Source organism: Thamnophis elegans, chromosome 2 (assembly GCF_009769535.1).
Source record: "Thamnophis elegans isolate rThaEle1 chromosome 2, rThaEle1.pri, whole genome shotgun sequence".
Classification (NCBI taxonomy): Eukaryota; Metazoa; Chordata; class Lepidosauria; order Squamata; family Colubridae; genus Thamnophis; species Thamnophis elegans.
The window spans coordinates 83,778,568-83,802,610 of NC_045542.1; the positions used below are offsets into that span (position 1 = coordinate 83,778,568).

General features: G+C 36.2%; 1 protein-coding gene across 5 annotated transcripts in view; it reads left to right on the forward strand.

Moving 5' to 3' along the window:
* The window catches only part of RAPGEF6 (Rap guanine nucleotide exchange factor 6), a 148,578-nt gene that overhangs the window by 87,087 nt on the left and 37,448 nt on the right, over window positions 1–24,043 (forward strand). For all 5 annotated transcript variants that reach the window (XM_032212374.1, XM_032212377.1, XM_032212375.1 and 2 more), the window contains exons 7-16: window positions 3,662–3,793; window positions 11,802–11,982; window positions 14,292–14,428; window positions 15,241–15,399; window positions 16,139–16,291; window positions 18,637–18,801; window positions 19,882–19,989; window positions 21,248–21,451; window positions 21,846–21,954; window positions 23,553–23,796. In XM_032212374.1, coding sequence (XP_032068265.1) covers window positions 3,662–3,793; window positions 11,802–11,982; window positions 14,292–14,428; window positions 15,241–15,399; window positions 16,139–16,291; window positions 18,637–18,801; window positions 19,882–19,989; window positions 21,248–21,451; window positions 21,846–21,954; window positions 23,553–23,796 — 1,592 coding nt within the window. The remainder of the gene's footprint in view (window positions 1–3,661; window positions 3,794–11,801; window positions 11,983–14,291; window positions 14,429–15,240; window positions 15,400–16,138; window positions 16,292–18,636; window positions 18,802–19,881; window positions 19,990–21,247; window positions 21,452–21,845; window positions 21,955–23,552; window positions 23,797–24,043) is intronic.

Consider the following 24,043-nt stretch of genomic DNA (forward strand, 5'->3'; position numbering starts at 1 on the left):
AAGGGGAACATTCGTGCCAAATTTCAAGTTTGTAGGCTTTACAGTTCTGGAGATTTCGTGATTCCTGTGTGAGTGTTTTCACATTTTTATATATAGATCCATATCACTGGAAGGGAGGGAATGGAATATACATATGAAAGAAACTTTTTCAGACAGTTGAACAAATAACACTATGTCAGAATAATACTTATAAGAAGAATTTTAAAACCAGGTAATGATCTGGCCTTGAGGGGCAAATCTCTTGCATTAAAAAAAATGATTAGCGTCATGTCTATCTTAAGTATAAGTATAGTTCACTACGCAGGTGGTTCAGCATATGTGAAATAAATATAGAAAATGGAGACTGAAATTTACATTGGGATGAGATACTAGAACAGCTGGAAATAAAATATTTGTAAAGTAAATGGATAGTTTAAAAGTAATATCAATTTTGTGGGCAAAATTCAGGAATGTTAACCTAAAAATTCCTCTTGAAGGAATTGTTACTCCTAAACATCTAATTAAAATGTTATTCCCTCTCAGATGTAATAGGCATTTATCTCATTAAAATAACCAGGAGTCTAACTTTCAAAACAAACACATCTATAGTTGGGCGTATAATTTTAGATACTGATATTAAGTTATTTTTATTTTTACATTGTGAACTATTGTAAAAGTAGTTTTGATGGACCATCATATGTTTACTTAATGCTAAGATATGTGTACTAACTTTCACTACGCTAGAATTATTAACTCATTTGTTCCTGCATCCTGCATGATTTCCCACAATAATTATAGTATTTGGTATTTAGGTACATTCAAATAGAATAATTAGGTTGTTGTACTAGGTATTTAGGTTGTTATACAAGGTATTATGGTTGAGACTTGACTTTGTGGTTCCCTAAAGAAGTCATATCAATTCATCTCAGATAATAATCTGATGACAATCTGCAATCCAATTCTCAGTCAGGGAAATGATCACCTTCCAACCCCCAGCTTGCTTGCTTGTTATTTTAAGCAGGCTGACATTCTGCCCAATCTGTTGGAAACTGATTTTACTTTTACTATCCAAATTTGGAAACTTCCTAATGTCCTTGGAACAATTTCACTAATTAGCATCTGTTGTTCCTTAGCAGAAGTATTCTGGAAGATACTGATTTAGAGATTTTTGGTCTGAGCTCAATTTTCTTTTTAAAAAAAAGTTAAAAAAGAACGCATTTGAAATCTTTTCACTGGAAAAGAAGTTTTTTACTACCTCATTTCAGGTAGAGGCACTCATGCGTGTCTTAAAATACAAATTTTAATAGCTATCATGCAGAACAGTCTATCTCTGAATCAGATATTTTAATGTTATATAGAAATATGGGAAATATAGTATTTCAAAATTGAGATGACCTCTCCTGTATATATTGTCTTAAGGATATAATAATGGTTTTAATAATTTTGATTATGTGCCATCAAGTAGTTATCAATTCTTAGAGACCATAAAGATAGATTTTCTTCATGACAGTCTGTCCCTAACTTGGCCTTTCAGGTCTACTGGTGATGTAATGTTTTTTTCCTTCCACATTTGCCAGCATTAGAATCTCCTCCAGATAGCTAGGTCTTCACATAAGGTACTCAAAATAAGACAATTTGAGTTTGACTTCTGATTAGAAATATAGTTTGTTTAATTATCCATATATTTGTTGGCATCCATGGTATTCTCAAGAGTCGTCTACAACACTTGAACAGCATTAATCCTCTTCCTATACTGCTTTTAAAAAAACCCAACTTTCACTTGGGTCAGAAGGAACATCGTTTCCACCATTCTGATTCATGGTATCTGAATATTTTTTTCCAAGACTCTACCAAATGCTAATCTATGGCTTCTTAACTGTTTCTTTACTCTTGAACGTTAATCCTGAAAAGCAGAAACTGTCTACCACTTTGCTATCTTCCACCTCATAGTTGATATTTTACTGATATATATGCCAATATGCTATTAGGCTGCTGTGAAAATGAGAGTACAATTGCAAACTTTCATAAATGTTGCTTTTAGAAAGCAAAATGCTTTGCAAAAGAGCATTTTAAAGATGATTCCACACTTTGGCTTGACTTCAAATGATGATGTATTTTCTGGGAACGATCTTTTGAAAATAATTTTTGCTTAAGCAGCTGTGTGTGTGTGTGTGTATGTGTGTGTGTACTGGAATCTGTGATTATAGAGAATGTTGAACAGCTTCTGTTACTTCCAATTGTAGCCAAGAGAGTTGAAGAGCTATTGAATTCAACATCCATTTTGTCTACTGAACAGATTAAAGCAAATGAAATACCTCAATACATACAATACTTTTAAGTAAGATAAGTAGTCCAACAAAAGGAAACTTGGTGCTTGTTGCGACTAATGCACTCCTAAATCTCTTTCTACCCAATGTGTATTAAATTTTTGTTTTTTAAAATATAAAAAGTAAACCATTATTGTAGTAATGATCACATTTGTAAATTTATTTTTAAAATCTATGACTTTTTTACTTATATAAGCTAGAATCAACAGTTCCTATAAACAATTTTTATTCTGAGCAATTATTTAAGAATTTCAATATCAAATTATACTGCCAACACATTTAAGGGTTTGTATTAGCAATTATTTAAAACTGAGGCTGAAGCTTCTAAGGATCACTTTCATATCAAGTTCTAGAGGTCCATTTGTAGCATCCGTTCTGTAGACATAAATATATTAAACATCAGTATTTGGGCCATCAGTGAGGGAGCTGATTGAAAGTATTTGTCTAATTACTCTAATCAAGCTACTTTGCAGTAGACAATGGGGCATAGTCAGTTCACATTATCTGGCTAAAGCTCAAAATAAAAGCAAATAGTGAAAATAAAACTAAAATAAAATTTAATCTGTACATGTAAAATTTATCAATATTAAAATATTCAAGCTTTTAATATTAATACATGTAAACTATACAAATGTATATGTTGTATACATATAAATGAAATACATAAAATAGAAATAATAATTAAATTAAATATTTTTGTGGTAACCATTGAGAGAAATAGACAGTTTGTCAGAGCTTACCGTATTTTTTGGAGTATAAGACGCACCTTCCCCCCCAAAAAAGAGGGTGTGCTTCTTTTACACTGAATACAGCATTTTCTGCCTACCAAAACCCTGCTGCCCTTTGCAAAAATGGACATGTAGAGGCATTGGGAAGCTTGCAAAGTGCTCCTGGGGGCTAGGGAGGGCTAGGGATCGAGAAGGGTGGCATATAAATCCAATAAATCCAAATCCCAAAAAAATTTGGGGGGAAAATGTGTGTCTTATACTGTTTCATCACCTCCTTATTTTCTAAAAATAGTTTACAAATTAATTTGTGTCCAGTATCAATTTTGGGAAGAGCCACAAGTCTTAGCAAACTTTAAAAAAAAGACAAGACAAAAGAATATCTGAGTTAATGAGAAAGTGAACTTCTCCATTTAGTAAGGTGTTTTGCATTCACTCAGATTCAATTGCAATTCTACTTTCACTTGATGATTCTCACTGAAAAGATACTTTCTACTTTGAAGGAGAATAAGTTGTTTACCTATTTTTTTTTTAAAAAATACTGTCAAATTATTTCCAGAGAGAATATTAATTGGTTGAATTTGCAACTCTATTTAATACTGCCCCCCCCCCCTTTTCCCCTCTTTCCAGCTTCCAGCAGACCTTACCAAGATGCATCTCACAGATAATCAACATCCACAGGTGACACATGTCCCTTCAAGTCAGTCTGGCTGCAGCATTGCCAGTGATTCTGGGAGCAGCAGCTTATCAGACATCTATCAGGTAAATTTAAAGCTCTTTTATTTTTTATTTTATTTCACAGAATAGAGAAAGTGTAGCATTTTTTTTTGTTAAATGTGACTTCTCTTCTATAGCCAACACAATGACAAGCAGGGATTAACACCAGGCAATCAATTATCAATCAGTCAATCAGAAAACAATAGCCTAATCAAGGATTATTACCAAGGAGAAAAATACACTTCCCTCAAAAAGTGGCAGGGCAAGTTACTATATGTAAACAAACTGTCCACACAAGAGCACTGATTGATGATGTTACCTTTTGTTTTTGCAAGTAATTTTAACTGAAAAGTTAATCTCACAAGTTTTTACCATGGAATTATTGAGGAAATAGTTTAAATGGAGAAGATTTTATTGATCCATTAGTGCTGACAATTTAGTAATGCATATGCTGTTTGAATTATAGCAAGGAAAGATAAGGATATTTAAAGAAAATAGATGTTTAAAAATGTGTAATACTATAATTGCTAAAGATTTGAATCTGTTAAGATGAAGTAGCTGGAATTCTTTAGTCAGTTGACTATTAGGAACAAGCTTGACTAAGCCAAAATAGAGTCGTGTAGTAAAATAATGTGTGGACACAACTATGTTTGTTAACTCAGGCTTAGGAATTTGGTTAATCCAACCAAGATTCATTTGATTTATATTTGGTTTCCTATCCCCAATTCAGCAAACTCCTTCTGTCCATGCTGCTGGGGGAGATGTGGTAAGACTAGAACATAAACTATAGGCAAAACAAAACAAAATTTTATTTAGGAACATATATAGCTCATTGATAGAATATTGCTCATACCATGTAGAGGAATACTAAATTTTATTTCTTGTATCTCTTAAACAGAAGGAAATCACAGAGTAGGAATATATACAATTGTATTTTAATGCACAATTGGGTATATTGATTACAGAAAATGAACTTTTAACACATCTCGAAAACCGCAGATTGTACATCAGTGCCAGACAGTAGATGTAATACTGAGCTTCACAGGCTAATGTGTAGTATCCTATGACAATCACTAAGTGTTGTCTCTTATGATTCATGATGAATGTATTTATGATGACTATGATCATGATTTATCACTTTTATCTTTTATATACACTGAGAGCTTATGCACTGAAGACAGATTCCTTGTGTGTCCAGTCACACTTGGCCAATAAAGTATTCTATTCTATTCTATTCTTTCCCATTGCATTCCTTTGGTTGGTAAAAGTCAATTTCAAGTATTCCTTGTCACTTTTGGTTGTTTTTTTTTCCTTTTGTGTGAATTGAAAAAAAAATCCTTTTAAAATGACAATGTGATGGCACGAGATGTGTGAAACAATAGCTTCTTTTACTGTAGTTACTATCTGTGAAGTAAGTTACTAGTTCCTTTATCAGACTAAATCAGCAATGCTGATAATGGTAGTGGTGGTAATGGTCAGATTGCAGAAAAACTTCTATATTTTGAAAAAGTTTTTAAACATCAGGTTTATGCCTGTGAATAAATTCTTCACAGGCTATGTGCTTCACTTTATTAAACTGTTAGATGCTTCAACCAATATCTGCTTGTATATTACTTAATAACCTATAAACATTCATATGGTAAATGAAAAATGCCAAATCAGCTTGGACCTCTTTGAAGTTGGGTGGCATTAAAATACCTTAAATAAATCTGTTCACCCACAGTTAGTCAAATTAACATTTGGAGTTAGTTTACATATACTCAGCCTTACTTTTTTTTAATTTAAAGACTTTATTAAGGCTGGTGCAATAATATCTTAAGGCAGAAGCCCAATGCATGCATTGCTTACATATGCATATATCTGCACCCAATCTGCCTACATAGATTGCAATATAAATCTGTATTCAACAGAGATCGTTAGTCTTTTCTATGTTATGTTTATATTTCTATAATTATTTTGGGCACAATCCAGTAAATGTTTAAGCATGTTTAGTTTCATGGATTTCCACTGGACAGATTTATATACAGTTATGTGCTTAAGTTTTCAATTGAAATGGATGGGACATAAATTTTTAATTCATAACTTGGGCTGCTAGTTTATAATCATTTTATTGTATGAGATTTGAGATATGAGATTTGCACCTTAATTAAATTTATTAGCAAATTACTTCCAGCTGTGGATGTGAAAATCTCACTAATCCTTTCTAAATGTCTGTGTCACAAGATGATCCTTCTAGTATTTTTATTATGAAGAATCTTATCATTGGTGTATGAATTTTAAATTTGGGTATCTGATTTAAATGAAGAAGCAGGCAGAGGGATGCTTAATCTTTCCCTTATATTCTCTTTTGCTTTTCGGGTATGTTTCACAAGGCACACGAATTTTAATTTTTACAGACTGGGAGGAAAATCTACTGAATGCTCTGAGGCGTTCAGATGAAAAAAATACTAAGTTTAGGAATACGTGTGTACTTTCCATTCTCTGCTTCTAAAAAGCAATATAATAATTTTGCTTTGTTTTTAGTTTTTGCTTAAATAATTTGGATATAATTTTCATCATTGCCTTATAACATCTGCCTTCTGTAACGAGATTAATGCTGTGACTGAAATTTCCTGTTTTTGTTGAAAATTTTAAAGGTGGTAATTCTGGGGATACCAGAATTCTGGGAATCCCACCTGGGAATTCTCATCCAATGGAAACATGAAATCATGAAATTGAGGTGTTTTATTATGATCAGGAAAGGAACGCGGTGGCTCAGTGGCTAAGACACTGAGCTTGTCAATCAGAAAGGTTGGCAGTTCAGTGATTCAAATCCCGCGTAACATTAAGGGAGCTCCCGTTACTTGTCCCAGCTTCTGCCAACCTAGCAGTTCGAAAGCATATAAAAATGCAAGTAGAAAGATAGGAACCACTTTGGTGGAAAGGTAACAGTGTTCCGTGCACCTTTGGTGTTTAGTCATGCTGGCCACATGACCACGGAGACGTCTTCAGATAGCGCTGGCTCTTCGGCTTTGAAATGGAGATGAGCACCACCCACTAGAGTCGGGAACGACTAGCACATATATGCAAGGGGAACCTTTACCTTTTTATTATGATCAGAGGTCATAAACGAATAGAAAAACAATAGATTTTTGACATAATCAATATCCAATATATACATATTAATTAGAAGTGTGGACTCATGAATCCATTGTGCCATAAGTTGTTAAATTTGCTGCTATAACCGTTTATTGGTTCACAAAAGTAGCCCCCCAATATTAAATATCAGAAAACAGTAATATAATGCTATAAAAAGTAGAGGTTTGGAATATTTTAATATGTAACCATAATTGGGACTGGTAAGTTGGCTGTTGACTTTAGTCAAACTAAAGTGAAATGGCAACTATACCATTTCACTTTATGATCTTCAGTATTTCTTTGCTTTATAGATATAAATGTGAGGATTGGTGCAGTTATTTTTTCATCACTGGCATAATTGCAAACAGTCATTGTACGAGGCAGTTGTTAAACAAATCTGACTTATGTTCCTTTTAATTTTTGCATGGATTACCTTCCTCCCAAATCTCTATGAAATTGGATATTATACTTGTATCTGAGGAATAAATCATAAAAATGTTGCTAGCAGTGCTTTGCTATTTCACCACCATTGCCATCAAGTGAGGTACACAACATCCTAATTTTGAATGGACCTCTCCCAAATTATCTTTAAGCCATTGCGTTAAGTGAAGTTGGTAATGTACCACAGCAGAGATGTAATATTTCTACTTCTGTACTGACTCTGAAGACACGTTGTTTGTTTGTATTGCAATCTGATCCTTGGATGATGTATACTTTAAAAATGATAAATCATGACATGACTGCACTGCGTAGTGTAAGCTTATTCATATTTATTGGAACAAGTTGTTATATAAATAAAATTGTGATCAATAAATATGAGGGATAACTTCCATCAGAATCTGTCCCTTGGAATAGAATTAAAGGCTCATTTTAAGCCAATAAATATAACATAGAACATATTCATGTGTATATTTATATATTAGAAATTGTACGATGTGATACTGACCTAAATGTGGGGCAGAGACAGCACTTGTCACCCTTTTGTGCAACCCTTGGAGTAAGCTGGATGTAGAGTAGTGCACCTGGCTTTTCTTGATCCCTTGGCAGCCTGCAATGCTATTGACCATAGTGACTTTCTAGATCAGCTGAAGTAATTGGAGGTGAGTGGTGATATATTGTGCTGGCTCTCCTCTTCCTTTGAACTGGTTCCAATTGATCATAGTGAGACATCTTATCCTTGATCCCTACTTCGTGGTTTTCTTCAGGGTTTGGTGCTCTCTTGGCTCCAGTTTAAAATATCTACATGAAGTGCTGGGTAATATCATCCATCATCATATCTATGGAGATTCTCAGACATCCAGATCATGGTTGTCCTGAAGATGCTTTTTCAAGAGGCAACTGGACTTTCTTGTTTTTTCTTTGAAGACTTTTCTCATCCCAAGAAGCTTTTTCAGCTCTGACTGAATGGTGGGGAATGGAAGGATTTATATTCCTTTCAGACAGCTGTCATTTGCATTCTTTTAGATAGTGGTAGAGGCCATTTGGAGGTTTATCTGTGTCCTTACGATCACTTGAGTAGTGCAAATAGGGGTGGAGCATTCTGGAACTGCTGAAAGCACCATGTTGTAGACTGGAGATAGATGATGTCATACATATCTCTTTCCTTCTGTTGAGAGAGGACTGTTCAATTTGAATTTTGAATCAATTTGAAGTGGTTGTTTTGTTTCGCCAATGTACAGAGCTGCACAATGTGGTATATGAAGTACAATGCAGTGAGACATGTGCAGATCTGTACATTGAGGAAACAGAACAACCACTTTTGAAAGAGGGGTTAAAGAGACCATCTATGACAACATTGAACAGCCCTCTCAACAGAGGGGTAGGGATAAACTTTATGGGTAATTAACTTACTTCTGGCAAGGGAACAATTGCTTGCTGTATAAATTTTAAAACTTGTTAATCCTGATCAAACCAGGGTTTCTTGGCAATGTAGCTAGGCCTTCATTAGCATGTAGGGAAGATATTAATTATGGACAAATTTGGATGTTTTTATATTATTCTATGTAATCTGTCCAGCAAATACTATTTATAGTTAGTTTCAGGATGTTGCCTCCGGGGATGTGGACAAGGCTATGCGAGCTGTGAGCGCCTCCACCTGTATACTGGACCCGTGTCCCTCCTGGCTGGTTGCCAACAGCAGTGAGGTGACACGAGGCTGGATCCAGGCGGTTGTTACCACCTCTCTTCGGGAGGGACACCTCCCCACCGTGCTGAAGGCGGCGGTGGTGAGACCCCTCCTGAAGAAACCGTCCTTGGATCCAGCAATTCTTAACAACTACCGTCCAGTCTCCAACCTCCCCTTTGTGGGGAAGGTTGTTGAGAAGGTGGTGGCCTTCCAGCTTCAGCGTACCTTGGAGGAAGCTAACTATCTTGACCCCTTCCAGTCTGGCTTCAGGCCCGGTTACAGCACAGAAACCGCTTTGGTCGCATTGACCGATGATCTCTGGAGAGCCAGAGATGGAGGCCATGCGTCCATCCTGGTTCTCCTTGACCTCTCAGCGGCTTTCGATACCATCGACCATGGTATCCTTCTGCGACGACTGCGGGAGGTGGGAGTGGGAGGCACTGTTCTGCAGTGGTTCTCCTCCTACCTCTCGGACAGGTCGCAGTCGGTGTTGGTGGGGGGGCAGAGATCGTCCCTGAGGCCCCTTACTTGTGGGGTGCCTCAGGGTTCGGTCTTATCCCCCCTACTATTTAACATATACATGAAACCGCTGGGCGAGATCATTCGGAGGCACGGGATAAAATACCACCAATATGCGGACGATACACAGTTGTATCTGTCCGCCCCGTGCCAACTCAATGAAGCGGTGGAAGTGATGAACCGGGGCCTTGAGGCTGTTAAAGACTGGATGAGAGCTAACAAACTGGTGCTCAACCCGGAAAAGACCGAGTGGCTGTTGTGTTTTCCTCCCAAAAATTTGGTTAATGTTCCATCAATCAGGCTGGGGGGACAAAATTTATACCCCTCAGACAGGGTCCGCAACTTGGGAGTCCTCCTGGACCCACAGCTGAGTTTCGACCATCATTTGTCAGCTGTGACCAGGGGGGCATTTGCTCAGGTTCGCCTGATGCGCCAGTTGCGGCCCTACCTGAACCGGGAGGCTCTCACAACAGTCACTCGAGCCCTTGTGACCTCTAGGCTGGAATACTGTAACGTGCTCTACATGGGGCTGCCCTTGAAGAGCACCCGGAGACTTCAGCTAGTCCAGAATGCGGCCGCGCGAGTGATTGTGGGCGCACCACGGTTCGCCCACATAACACCGATCCTCCGTGAGCTGCGCTGGCTACCTGTTGATCTCCGGGTGCGCTTCAAGGTCCTACTTACCACTCACAAAGCGCTCCATGGTAGTGGATCTGGCTATTTGAGAGACCGCCTTCTGCCAATTACCTCCCTGCGTCCCATCAGATCGCACAGGGTAGGCCTCCTCCGAATCCCATCCGCCAGTCAGTGCCGACTGGCGACTACGCGGAGGAGAGCCTTCTCAGTTGCAGCTCCGACGCTATGGAACAATCTCCCCGTGGAGATTCGCACCCTCACCACCGCCCAGGCCTTCCGCACGGCCCTCAAGAACTGGCTAGCCCGTCAGGCCTGGGGATGAAAAATCTTAGTTTGTCCCCTCCCGAATGATGAATGAATGTTGTGCTCTATTTTTAATATTATGTATTGTCTTATGTCTTTTGTCTTTGTACCCCCTTCCCCGTGTTTTGTAAGCCGCCCTGAGTCCCCTCAGGGAAAAGGGCGGCCTATAAATTATAATAAACATTCCAAACATTCCAAACATATAGGTCATATTAATTTTTTTTCTTAAATAGGACTTTACGTAATATTTCTTTTATGCAAAGCTCCTTAGCTTCTGTAGTATCATGGTCTTAAATGTTTTCAAACATAGACCTCAATATTCCTGGAATACTTGTTTATTTTTTCTAGTTATGATGTTATTTTCTTCTGAACCCATTAAGAATATTAGACTACCTTACTCTAATACATACAAATTCAATAGAAGGTTTCGTTCTTCCAGAAATATTAACATTTTCCCCCAGAGAAAACTGAATATTGGCATTTATCTTTTCCTCCCAGTTAAATCATGTAATTCTTTCCTCTGTGCCTTTTCAGATCAGCCAAGTTTTATTTTGTGGTTAGAAGGTATTAGAGTAGTGAAATAAGAGAAGAAGACAATTAAAATATTTACATTTTTTCCTAATTCGTGCTGTGTAGTCAAAAACATTGGCCGATCCCTTTCATAGCTCTTATTAATGCCTCAGATAATTTATGGGTAGAAAATTCTTGGATACAGCATTAAAAATAAAAAAATCCTGCTTTTTCTCTAAAGAACAAATTGGTATTTTAAAAAACAAAACAAAACAAAAATCCTCTTGCGTTGAAAAATTGTAGAAATGCTAAAGCTCCTAATTTTTAAGTTGTCATCATTTGATCCCTCTTACTCAGTTTTAGATGTTAGCCAAATAGGAATGAAACTAATTGAGGCTTCGATAGATTGTGAAGAATTTTATGAAGGAAAATATTGTTTTCCTTTAATAAAAAGCAATCTGGAACTTTTCAAATTGAGAATTAGTTGGCTCTGTTAAATATAGATAAAGTTGGGATTTGGATTTGAATTTATTCACATCTTATGACATACTTAACTTTAAATCTGATACAGATAATTCTCAGTTAACTATTTGATTTGAGAGTTAAACAGTAATCTAGAATCCAGCAAGTTACTCAGATATCCATAGTAAGATACAGGTTCATAACTGCTTGTGTTGGTATTTGTTTAACTAATGGTAATGGGTTTTACTTGATTTCCCAAAGAGTGGTTTGGCAGATGGATCATAGGATTTATTGCCTTGGGAAAAAACAATTAGCCAGCTTCGCATGCATAAATGTTTAACTTTCAGAAACTTAAATATCATTTATTGCTTGTATGTTTAGGCTACAGAAAGTGAAATGGGAGATGTAGATTTAACTGGCCTCCCAGAAGCGCCTGTAGATTCTGAAGATGATGAAGAAGAAGATGAAGACATTGATAGAACATCTGATCCTCTGCTAGGGCGAGATGTTGTTCGAGAGTGTCTTGAAAAAGAACCTGCTGACAAAACAGATGATGATATTGGTGAGAAATAAAAATATTGCCTCCATAAATAAATATGTTATATTGTTGTACAAGCTATTACAATTAATACATAGAGATGAAGTAATGAATTATCCAATTAGTAATCATTATAAAAGTTAAAGGATATCATGCTTGTAGCAATAGGCATCAGCCAACTAAAGAGACTGTAAACATACAACTGTGTAGGAAGGGAAAAAAAGTGGGATGAACAAAAAGACTTAAGATATGTTTTGTTATTGTTAATAGTTTAGCTGAGATCTGAAAGTTGATTCTGGCCTGAGTCACAGCAGAGTGGCTGAAGGGTTAGGGAGAAAACAGTGAAGTGTAGTGGTTGGATGATGTGGTAGAAAAGAGTTGTCCAAAATGTGTATTACAGAAGCTCCGGCAGTCTGCTTGGAGCTACCCCATTTGTTGATGGATCGTTGGATAGATAGATCCCCTCAACTTGGGAGTGGAATGGCATGGGGAAGAAAATAAATTATGTAGGAGAAAGAGAGCAGGGAGAACAATGCACTCATGATAGGACCCTGAAGGTATGGTGGGACTCATGCCTAAGGAAAGAGACTTGAGGGTTTGAGACCAATTCTACATTCTAGTCTCTTGTATGTAGTTCCTGAAGATTTAGGAGCTCTGATTTCTGACTGTTGCTATTTAACCTTAGGTTTCTTTGTAATAAAGAAATTTATTACATGTATCATTTAAACCTGATTGAGTATGGGAAGTGCTGTTTTCTCTCACAAATGTATCTTCCTAGATTTAGGGTTTTGCATCACCTGCAAGGGGGTGAAATGTGGCTGTTGTCATTTAGGGTCCCTGGTGAGCTTTACAGGTACTACCACAGACATAGCCAGATCTGGGACTCTCTGTTAATGAAACTGGGTTATAGGAATCACTTGGGACTGCTGCTTGCTTATGTTTATGGAGGATTTCTATCAGTCTTCTCCGGACCTGAGTCAGAGATGGCTTGGGAGTTCATGATCATCTTGGCAACTACGGTGGACTCACATTTTCTTGTATCTGGAGTTTTGAGTAATTATCCCCTATAGTGAGGAAGATGGGTCTTATTCAATCATCCCACCACAATTGGGTTGTAGAAGGAACTTGGAAATTTTCCAAGGTTGTGACACACTATCCAGCTGAAATCCAGGTTGCTGCTTGAGATAGGCAAGTGACAAGGGCTGCGATTGGATCATGCTATGCAGAATGTCTGTGAGTGTGGATCCTGTATAGCATTCTGTTTTATGGAAGTGCTGTGGGAGATGAAGCAATGGAAAGCACATAGATGGACAAATTTATCTTGAGCACCAATTCAACCTGGAAGGTCTGCTCACTGTTGTCCACACTTTGATCACTTCCTGATTGGGTTACTGCAACACTCAATACACAGGCCTGCCCTTAAATACGATTGTGAAGTTACAATTGGGCTTGGAATGCAGTGGCATCTGCAGATCTAGGCACTATGCCTGCATTATATGCCATTGCTTATAAGCTGCACTAGAACCCAGTTTCTTTCTAGATGAAGATTCATGATGCTGGTTTAAAGATAATTCTTTAAAGTCCTGAATGGTATAGGACCAGGTTATTTGTAAAATACCTCTCTCTAAGGGTATCTGTTCTGCCAGATAGGATAGAGTGGTCATGCTCCAGGACACTTCCATTAAATGTTGTCATCTGATGGGACTAGGAAATGAACCTTCTCTGTAGCTGTTTCTGTCCTATGAAACACCCTTCTTCAATGTTTCTGGCTTTCTGGAAAGCCTTGGAAAGTTGGCTTTTCTCCCCAAGGACTGATGGGGTAGTCTGTGATTAGAGCCTAGTAAATGTGAATGCTCAGTGGTGGAGGAATTTGTTTTGGACTGCTGAGAATTGTTTTTATGTTTTATTGTGTCCTTGTTTGCTGCTCAATTTTATTGGATATTAGATGGGCGGCTGTGTAAGTCTTTTTAAATCGATACATGCATGCATGCATACAAATAAATGCTAATGTAGGAAAATGGTAGTTACAACTTTTTTTGCATAGTGCTTAATGGTAGGTCTTGTTTTTATGCATTTAATCTCTTCCTCCCTCTCTCCCTCAATGTAACCTGTAGTACATAATAACCTTTCCATATGATTAAAGTACAATGTAAAAAGCCAGCATTGAATTCAAGTCAGTGAAGTTACCTATGTTAATTATCTTGAATTGATGGATGATACAGATAAAAATTTAGTCTTGTTCTGAAAATTAAATAACATTTGACAATGTACATGATAGTTTTACCTTTTAAAGTATACCATTTACATTTAACATGAAACTTTTGTTCCTCTAGAACAATTATTGGAATTTATGCATCAGCTTCCAGCATTTGCAAACATGACTATGTCAGTAAGAAGAGAACTTTGTTCAGTCATGATATTTGAAGTAGTAGAGCAAGCAGGAGCCATCATCCTTGAAGATGGGCAAGAAGTAAGTAGGGCATGTTGCCATAGAAATGTTACTGCATTATACATGAGATACATATATTTTTAAGTTTCTCTATTGAGCAAATAGGATGACCATTTGAATAATGTTTACTGAAACTTACAATACTTTGGCATTATTACATATATAATGAGAAGTTCTCAATGTTAGTATTCCCTAATGAGTCAGATCAGGTGGAGATATTCTTTTTTGGCTGACAAGCATATTAAAATATCCATGAGGATAGCAAAGCTATATACTCTTGGCATTGTTGTGGTGAATATTTAGATTCCATAGTTCTCAAATTCACAAATACTCTTATACCACTGTACAAGTAGACTCTATTAACATGTATTTGGATACTGTTGTTATACTTTTTAATTTTATGTACTTTATATTTTATGTATACTTACTCTGGAAAAAATAAATTCATATTTATAAACCTTATGTTTAGTTTCTCATATCCTTCTGCTATATATTTTCTACCTAACCACAATAATATGTCAATTATCCATTTGCAATTATCAGTGGGATTAGGTGTCATACAAGAACAGGCTGTTTACCACAAGATAAGATTTTGTAGAATGTGGTAATCGACAGAAATTCTTAAGTGTTCATTGATTTCTAATTGTTTTTGTGTAATAAAGGCAATGATCATTATCATAACTCTGAATTTAATATATTTATTGTTTCTTGAATTGTCATGTCACTATTGCAGTATAAACTGGACTTGTATCAAATCTCATGTTTACCTGTTGAATGAGAATTTTTGATTCATAGCAAGATAACTGAGATTTCATTTTTTTTTTTAATTTTAGCTTGACTCTTGGTATGTTATTTTAAATGGCACTGTGGAAATTAGCTATCCTGATGGGAAAACAGAAAGTCTTTGTATGGGAAATAGTTTTGGAATTACCCCATCTCTGGAAAAGCAACACATGAATGGTGTGGTTAGGACCAAAGTAGATGATTGCCAGGTAAGATAGATGATATAAGAGTAAAATACTTTAACTTTGTGAAGCTTGTTATAAACACTCATAATATAATATCCTTTAAAATAATCAAGAATTTATCCAACTGTGACAGGCCTAATAACAGTCAAATTTCTGCTGCTTTCTTGTCCATTCCTAATTTTCTGTAACTAGAAATCCATTTACCTGATGCTGGATGTAGCACTTATTAGACAACCCACGACCCACTGCAAATACAACTTTTGTAAGGATAGTTGAAATTTCAATTCCACGGGAGTCATGGTCCAGAATTTGAAAACATATTAAGTTAGCCCATTTAAGTTACATTGATTTAGAAAATTGTTCTTCTATATGTTCATTTTGGCTAATTGAAAGTTACAAACAGAAAGACAGGAGAGTTTTATAGTATAAATAGATTCTAGAAACATAACTTTCATTTATAATGTTTTTACTCATAACATTACTTTTTCAAGTAACAACTATTTATTATTTAATCTTTGGTTAATTGACAGCTGTTTTCCACTGAAATGTGAATAGGACCATTTTCTTTTTAAAAATCCAGTTCTCAATAAGGTCTGTTCTATTGAATGTATTATTTGTGATTGAACTTAACACATAGTTATCTTTAAGAAATAAGCTGGAAATGACTTGATTTTTATTTATTGTATTAAAAGAATTTTTGGCAATAGATTTTTACATGATATTGCTGTTTTTTAAAAAAAATGTCCTTCTTGTTTTGGAACAGTTTGTATGTATAGCCCAGCAAGACTACTGGCGTATATTAAACCATGTTGAAAAAAATACACATAAAGTGGAGGAAGAAGGAGAAATTGTTATGGTGAAGGAGCATAGAGAATTAGACCGCAGTGGAACCAGAAAAGGACACATTGTCATTAAGGTAACAAAAAAAACCGATATCTTACTAAGGATTCATAAATCTCCAGCTTTTATGAATATCATAGGATTGGTTTTCAGGATAAATCTTGTTTCTTATCATAAAGGATTATTAAAGAACTCAAAGAACTATATTACTGGATTTTATTTATTTAAAGGCTGCTAAACATTTAATAACTCTTGAGTTTAGAATTAAAAAAAATAAAAATAATACCGAAAGAAAAAGATATATAAGTGGCCTAAGACAGACATTTAAACAACAACAACAAAAATCACACAACAGGTGCTCCATCCACCACCTGTGTGAACAGTCAGTCTTTAATAGTTTCCCGAATATCATTAGAGTGGGAGCTATCCAAATTTCTTGGAGGATATTATTCTAGAGGCAGGTACACAATAGAGAAGGCACATTTCTTGATTTCCCCTACATGACACTGCTTGATTAATAGAACCCCTGATGCACTGTGCCCCAATATCAGCAGTTTGCAGGAGATATGGTAGGTGGTTTATCAGATAGGTGGTTTATCAGGAGATATGGTAGGTGGTTTATCAGCTAAACCACCTGGCCCTATGCCATTAAGGGCTTTATAGAAGATAACCAGTCCCTTGAATTGTATGCATAAGCTTACAGTTAACCAGAGCAGCTTTATAGAGCAGTGGGGGTCACATAGGCATACTGAAGTATGCCCACCATTATCTGTACTCCTGCATTCTGGTCTAGCTTGAACTTCCTAGAAGTTTTCAAGAGAAGTCCCATAGAAAGTACATTACAATGGTCCATGAGGTGACTATGATGACTATTTGAAGGGTCTCCATTCCAGGAAAGAGTGCAACTAGTGCACTAGATGTACATGCTCAAAAGCCCTTTGGCCACTGTTGTCATTTGAGATGCGAGTCCAGGATGAGTTCCAGCAGTTTTGAATGGGGAAATGCAATCCCATCCAAGAACAAAGATAGAAAATTATCGTATGTAAGGGGACTCAAATATCGACAGCCTTATAGTCTTGTCAGGATAGAGTCTTAATCTGTTTGCTTCAAGACTCACACAGTCTCCAGACATTGGGGACAAGCTTCAATAGCATCACCTGCTTGGACTAGAATCAATATCTAAAGCAAACCAATGGATATAAACCAATGGGTGATTTACTTCTTTATTTAAAACATTTATATAGCCACCTAATATCTAACTCTGGATCACCCGGTAGTTTCATGTAAAAAAGAGGCAAGAGCATTGAGATGTATTGCACTTCGTTAGTGAGGGTCTTTGGCCCCAGTCACTTCCCCTCTTATCAACAGTGATTGAGACTGGCTGCCATGTCCCTCAAACTCAAACTCCACAGCAAGTCCAAAAGGATACCATAGTTGATTCTATCAAAAGCAGCTGAAAAATGATCAGTAGACTAATGGTAATATCTTCAAAACCAGATCACATTGCAATTGCCCTGAGACTAAAAGCAAATGCAATGTATGACCCCCAGTAATGCATTCAGCCTTCTATTGTTTGGGACAATCCGTATTACCATAGAGGCCATAAATTCCTGACATGACTGTAACTCAACATGAAAGGGTAATAAATTGAAGTCTCCAAGGACAAGCAATTTTGGAGTTGCCTACACTAGCCTGACAAAGGAATTCTTTGATTCATAGATATATAAAAGGAATTTAGTATTTGAATATGTAGAAATGGTATGAATTATAATGCTAAATAAATATCTAGAAAATTTGTACAGTTAAATGTTTATTTGTAGTATTTATTAGTAATATTTATGAATAGAATGAGTTATTATAGCTTATTATATTGACCTGGTCTTTGGCTAAGATTCTAGTATCTTACTGATGTTAAATAAGACATCCCTGTAGTTACCTGGGCACCTGACAAATAACAGCAAGTATATTTCTTTTCCCAAAAAGGAAGATAATATAGGTTTTCTGTTCTGATCTCTCCAAACTTTCAATTTAGATTATCATATCTATCTTTCTCCTTACAGTGAGTGTTGGGTTAAGAAACTGCCACATATTGCTTCTCAGGCCCAGCTGTTAAAAAATAATTGTAGCTAGGTTAGAAATGCATTAGTGATGCATCAGAAATTAGAATGGTAGTTATCACATTTAAGTGTATGGGTGAGAAAATAATTGTTTATCATGAAATAATAACAAGGGATAGCAAATATTTATAAGGAAGGATTTTAATATGAAAAATTTGGAGGATAGGTGGGCAAATATTTTAGCATAAAAGTTTATGACATTTAGGAATTGAATTTATTTGTCGCTATCTCTTATTATATCATGGTTGATAATACTACAAAATTAAATTGTCAGAAGATTCACTGCAATCTCTTTGTTTTTAAGGCTACACCTGAACGCCTCATTATGCATTTAATAGAAGAGCACTCTATTGTGGATCCAACTTACATTGAAGACTTTTTATTAACATTCAGAACATTTTTGTCAAGCCCTCTGGAAGTTGGAGAAAAACTTTTAGAGTGGTTTCAGGTTGACAGTCTCAGGGACAAGGTTGGTTCCTAAATTAAACATTACTGATTTGGTATTTCTAATTGTCACATGTTTGAAATAAATGTTACTTCTACTGATGAAAACTAGTTGAATTTTTCGCTGTACCTTATTGGATGTGTTTTATCTTCTCTGAAGTATATTGAGAGTTTTTAACAGGAACAAATTCTATGCAATTATTCATGCTATGCTATCAAAAAGTAGCATCCCAAATTAAGCTTATTCTAGTTATTAATTTAAATAAACATACTTCAATCTAGTTAGCTTTTGCCAAAGGAAGGTTCGAGTTGTTTTAAAAAATATGTACATTTAAAGTGGACATATTTTATATTGTCAAAAAAACAAGTAATGAATAATAAAGATTGGTAGGATTTCCTTCTGATCTTTGTAATAGGCTATGTAATTCCTGGACAGAAAAAAAGTAGTTCATGCTCCTTCATTTACTTCAGATGGACACACTCTATGTATAAAAAAGTTTTTTTTTTTAATTTGCTAGTTGGTGTACTTGAGAAATTGTAAAGACATAAATAATGTTGACTTCGTATGCAAAGTTACTGCAGTTCAAAATCTGGAGTAACATTTTATGTGACTGGGTATTTCTTGCTATTGATAAGGTTATTGGGAAATGGCCAGTATAGAAATAATTGAACTGTAATGTATAGCTAAATGGAAGAATGTATTCCTCTTTTTGTAGCCTTTGAACTCATTATCAGCATAATAGTATTTGGAAGTTTTGGGCATTTAAAATGTCTCAAAGTTGCAAGAAAACATCCATAAACCTACAGTATTTTCAATTTGAAATAATTTATTTAAAATTATTATATTTAATTCATGTATTTAATTTTTTCCCTGTTATAAATTATAATTTTTAAATTCTGGTAGGGCTGCTCTCAAATCTTTTTGAAACTACATGGATCCTTGGGTCTCTTAAGTGTTACTGTATTGTATTGTACTAATGATTTTTCTCTTTTTTTAAATTTGTAATTTAAACTCATAAAATGAAATGATAAACAGTTTAAGCATTGTTTTATCTAGAAATAGCAGTAGAATTTTATTGAAATGTCAACTTATATTTGTTCTTAGGTTACTCGAGTTGTACTGCTATGGGTGAATAACCATTTCAATGATTTTGAAGGAGATCCAGCCATGACAAGATTTTTGGAAGAATTTGAAAAACATTTGGAAAATGCGGTAGGACCCAATATAAACTATTATATAGTATATATTTTATATTTATATCTTCTAAGACCTCTTTAAAAATAAAAAAACTGTTCAAAACATTTTTAGAAGGCTGTCCTACAAATCATTAATATTTGCATTTTGAATGTCATTCAGGAAAGTATATATATTTAAGCCCAAACTGTTGGACTTTTATTTTTACATCACAGTTTTGGCAAATAACCTAGAATCAAGGTCATCAGGAGGATAGTCCTATACAATCTGAACATTACACTGAGTAATTTGACTGTTCTTCCCTGTGGTCTCTGATTCACAATGAGGTATTTTATGCCTATAGAAAGCTGCATTTCATTTTTTTTTTTTTTTTTTTTTAGAGCTGATGGGTTTTTGCTAGAAATCTTGTGATCCATGAGTACCACAGGATGGCCGGACAGGATTCCACTCTTCTCAATATTTCTTCAATTGGTCATTTGCTCATTTAACCTTGGGTGTTGAAAGATTTATCCAATCTTTCAATCTGTATAGAGCTGTTTAATTTCAAAGAAACTGGCTTTTGTTCTTGATATTCCAAGGGGAGTGGAATTCTTTACCATCATTTTTCTAAACTATTATGAGCCACCTAAGCAGCAGTTCTCACTTTATAACTTGAAATCAGTCCACAAGAACTGTGGGGCTGGAATTATGCAAGACTGGGCTCAGTCTTCAATTTGTATTCAACACTATTTACGGGCCTCCAATCCCAAAGAGATGCAGACTTTGTAATAAGGTAGAATATTTATCCATAAACGTGGATGACAAAGAGCAGTGAGAACTGGTTCTTAACTGAAGTAGTTTAAGTTTGCACTCACTCTCCTGTCTACGTGGTGTCATAATTCCTTCTAAGGGTTCCATTGTTGTCACATTGTTGTTAGAAATTGGTAGGAGTAGTCAGAGTTGTGCCTAATCATAATTGATATCCATGGTGCACAGGATTTCTGTCAAGAATCTAGAGCACAGGTGTCAAACCCTCGGCATCACGTTGCTGTCATGTGATGTTTTGTGAAGTTTTTCCCATTTGCGGAGCTGGGGTGGGCGTGGCCTGTATGTGACGCATCCGACCCGTGGGCTTCCAGTTTGACGCTGCAAATTTAAAACTCCTATTCACAAATCTCCCATCTGATAAATTCAATGACTGTCGATGATTAATGGTTATATAAGTTCCTCCTTCATAATTAGGATTTCATGTTGTTTAGAACAGAACATTCATGTTTGCTTGTCCGACCATTTACAGAAAATGAAAGGACATCTCAGGTTATTAAACATTGCATGTGCCGCAAAAGCAAAGTGGAGACAAGTCACCTTGCAAAAGCCTTCTAGAGAGTCACCACTTTTCTTCAGTCTTCTTGGAGGGAGCGAAAAAGGTTTTGGTATTTTTGTAGAGTCAGTGGACTCAGGAAGCAAAGCAGCAGAAGCTGGGCTTAAACGTGGTGATCAGGTGAGCTTAAATTTTAACAGTTATATTTTTTATCTATTTTGTTAAGTGACACACAGATAGGCATACATTTAGCTGAATATATTGGCCAAGATATTTTCTATTGGTTTCAGATGCCTCCCCCCCAATACATCGTTATCCTTCCAATCATAAGTTGAAAACTTTGTTAAAGTGTAGCTTTCATTTCTTAGTGAAGCCAAACCATTAGATCTCTTTCTTATGTACTGAGAAAAAAGGGGAAAAAAAGAACTGAATCTGATGATGTTTAAGATGAATAAAATGTGATTTTGTAATCAAATTTCAAGTTCAGTCTGAACCAATAATAAAATTATCAAGTACTAAATTATTTGAGAAGCATGGTGTCTTACAGGCTTAACTTGTTTGTGTTATTCTATAGGTAATGGAAGTAAATGGGCAAAACTTTGAGAACATTACATTTTCAAAAGCTACTGAAATCTTGAGAAACAATACTCATCTTTCCATTACTGTAAAAACAAATATTTTTGGTGAGTATCTTGCAGAGATGTTGACTAAGATCCTAAGTGCAGATATTTTTAAAAAATTCTCCCTTGGAAGAAAGGGATTGGAATATTAAATGATAAAATAAATGTGGGGAACTTTCTAATCCAATACAACAGGTAAATATCATAGCAGTTAAGACTGCAAGATGTAAACAGCCTAATTCATAGACTTGCTGTGATAAGGGCCACACTTTTTTTTAAGCTGGACTGCCATGCAGTAATTTGAGCATGATTAACTTTCAGAGTTACTTTCAGATATTTTCAGTTGAGTTCAGAGATATCTTTTCCTTTATGTACTCTATCAGAGATGTACAGTTTATACACTTCACATGTATACACTGCACATCTCCAATATCTCCATTATTGTCTAGAGCAGGGGGTATCAATCTCAATTTCATTGAGGGCCACATCAGAGTTGTGTTTGACCTCGGGGGGTAGGGGGGAAGAGTGGATGTGGCCAGGGTGGGCATGGCTAGCTCAATATCACTTGTGTCTGAGGTGCCTCTGGTGGCCCAAGCACTCTGTCAGTGAAAACAGGCTGGTGAGCTGTTTTTGGGTTCGATGGCCTCCTGCAACCCTCTGCCAGCAAAAACGGAACTCGGAAGGCAGAGGGTTGTAGGAAGCCATCACAGCCAAAAACGGAGCTCGCTAGCCCGTTTTCACTGGCAGATGCACCATTGGCGGGTCCTTCACTGTTTCCAGGTTGGCCCCGTGGGTTAGAACTAAGCATCCCATGGGTGGAATTCGGCCCTCAGGTCTTGAGTTTGAAACCCCTGGTCAGAGGTGGGTTTCAAATCCTGGCGCTACCGGTTCACTCGTGCTCCGCGCACAACGCTTCTGCGCATGCGCAGAAATGTCTGGGCGGGTGGGTGGAGCCTCCTGCTGCCACCACTACCGGTTTGCCCGATCCGGGAGCAACCCACCTCTGCCCTTGCTCTAGAGCAGTGGTCTCAACCTTTCAGGCTTGGTGAACTGGCAGAGGTGGTGGCAGCAGGAGGGTGGAAGAAGGAATTGTTTCATGCACATGCACACCACTTTCACAAATGCAGTTTTGCCCACCATTTCTGTGGTCCAGTTCCAAACTGGCTGTGGCCCAGCAGAAGGGCTGCGGACTGGGTGTTGGGGACCCCTGGCCTAGAGCACTTTTAGGATGGGCAGAACTAAAGTATTGTGAGAAGGAATTTAAGGTATATTTCACTCCTTCAGCCTCCCACTTCAAAATTATGAATTCTCTCGTGGTTGTGTATGTTATGAAGTTATCACTGTTGTAATAACATCTTACTTTTTTGATCCATCTAATCTAGTTTAATATAACAATCATTACCCATAACTTCTGGGACAGTTGGATGTATAATTATTTAGAAATAAATTGGTGGTCATCAGCTGGAAAAGATGAATAAAACTGTCATCATGCTGCACATCATTAAATTGCACTAATGTACAGCAAAATTTCTATAGAGAGAATTTGATAGGTTTTACTATTATCTTTGATTTACTGTGAATTTTAACTACCTTTGATTCTAAATACAGTTTTAAACAAGCATGTGTTCTAATAAAGGAATATATTTTCTACATTTTTACAGTATTCAAAGAACTACTTAGTAGGATAGGACAGGAGAAGAATGGAGTTCCACATATTCCCAAAATAGCAGAAAAGAAAAATAATCGTTACTCCATCCCAGATATTCCTGGAGATGTGGAACAAATGTTTCCACGTGAGAAAGCAAACAAGAAACTGAAAGCAAACACTGTGTCTGGAGGAAGAAACAGAATTAAGAAAATTTTAGACAAGACAAGATTCAGTATCTTGCCTCCAAAACTATTCAGGTATGATAAAATATTGCACTTTTTTTAAGGGAACTGAAAATGTTTTAAGATTTGTTAAAATGAGTACTATTGGTGATCCAACTTTGTACAATCTTTTTATCCCGTCAACCCTTTTATTTAGTTCTTGAGATTTTTAAAGGAAATTCCTGTTTATCGAATTCTTCAGCTGTAGTGCTAATAAAAATTAGAATTTTTACACTAAAGAACTCATTTTCACTATTCCAAGTATGATATTATCAGTACATAT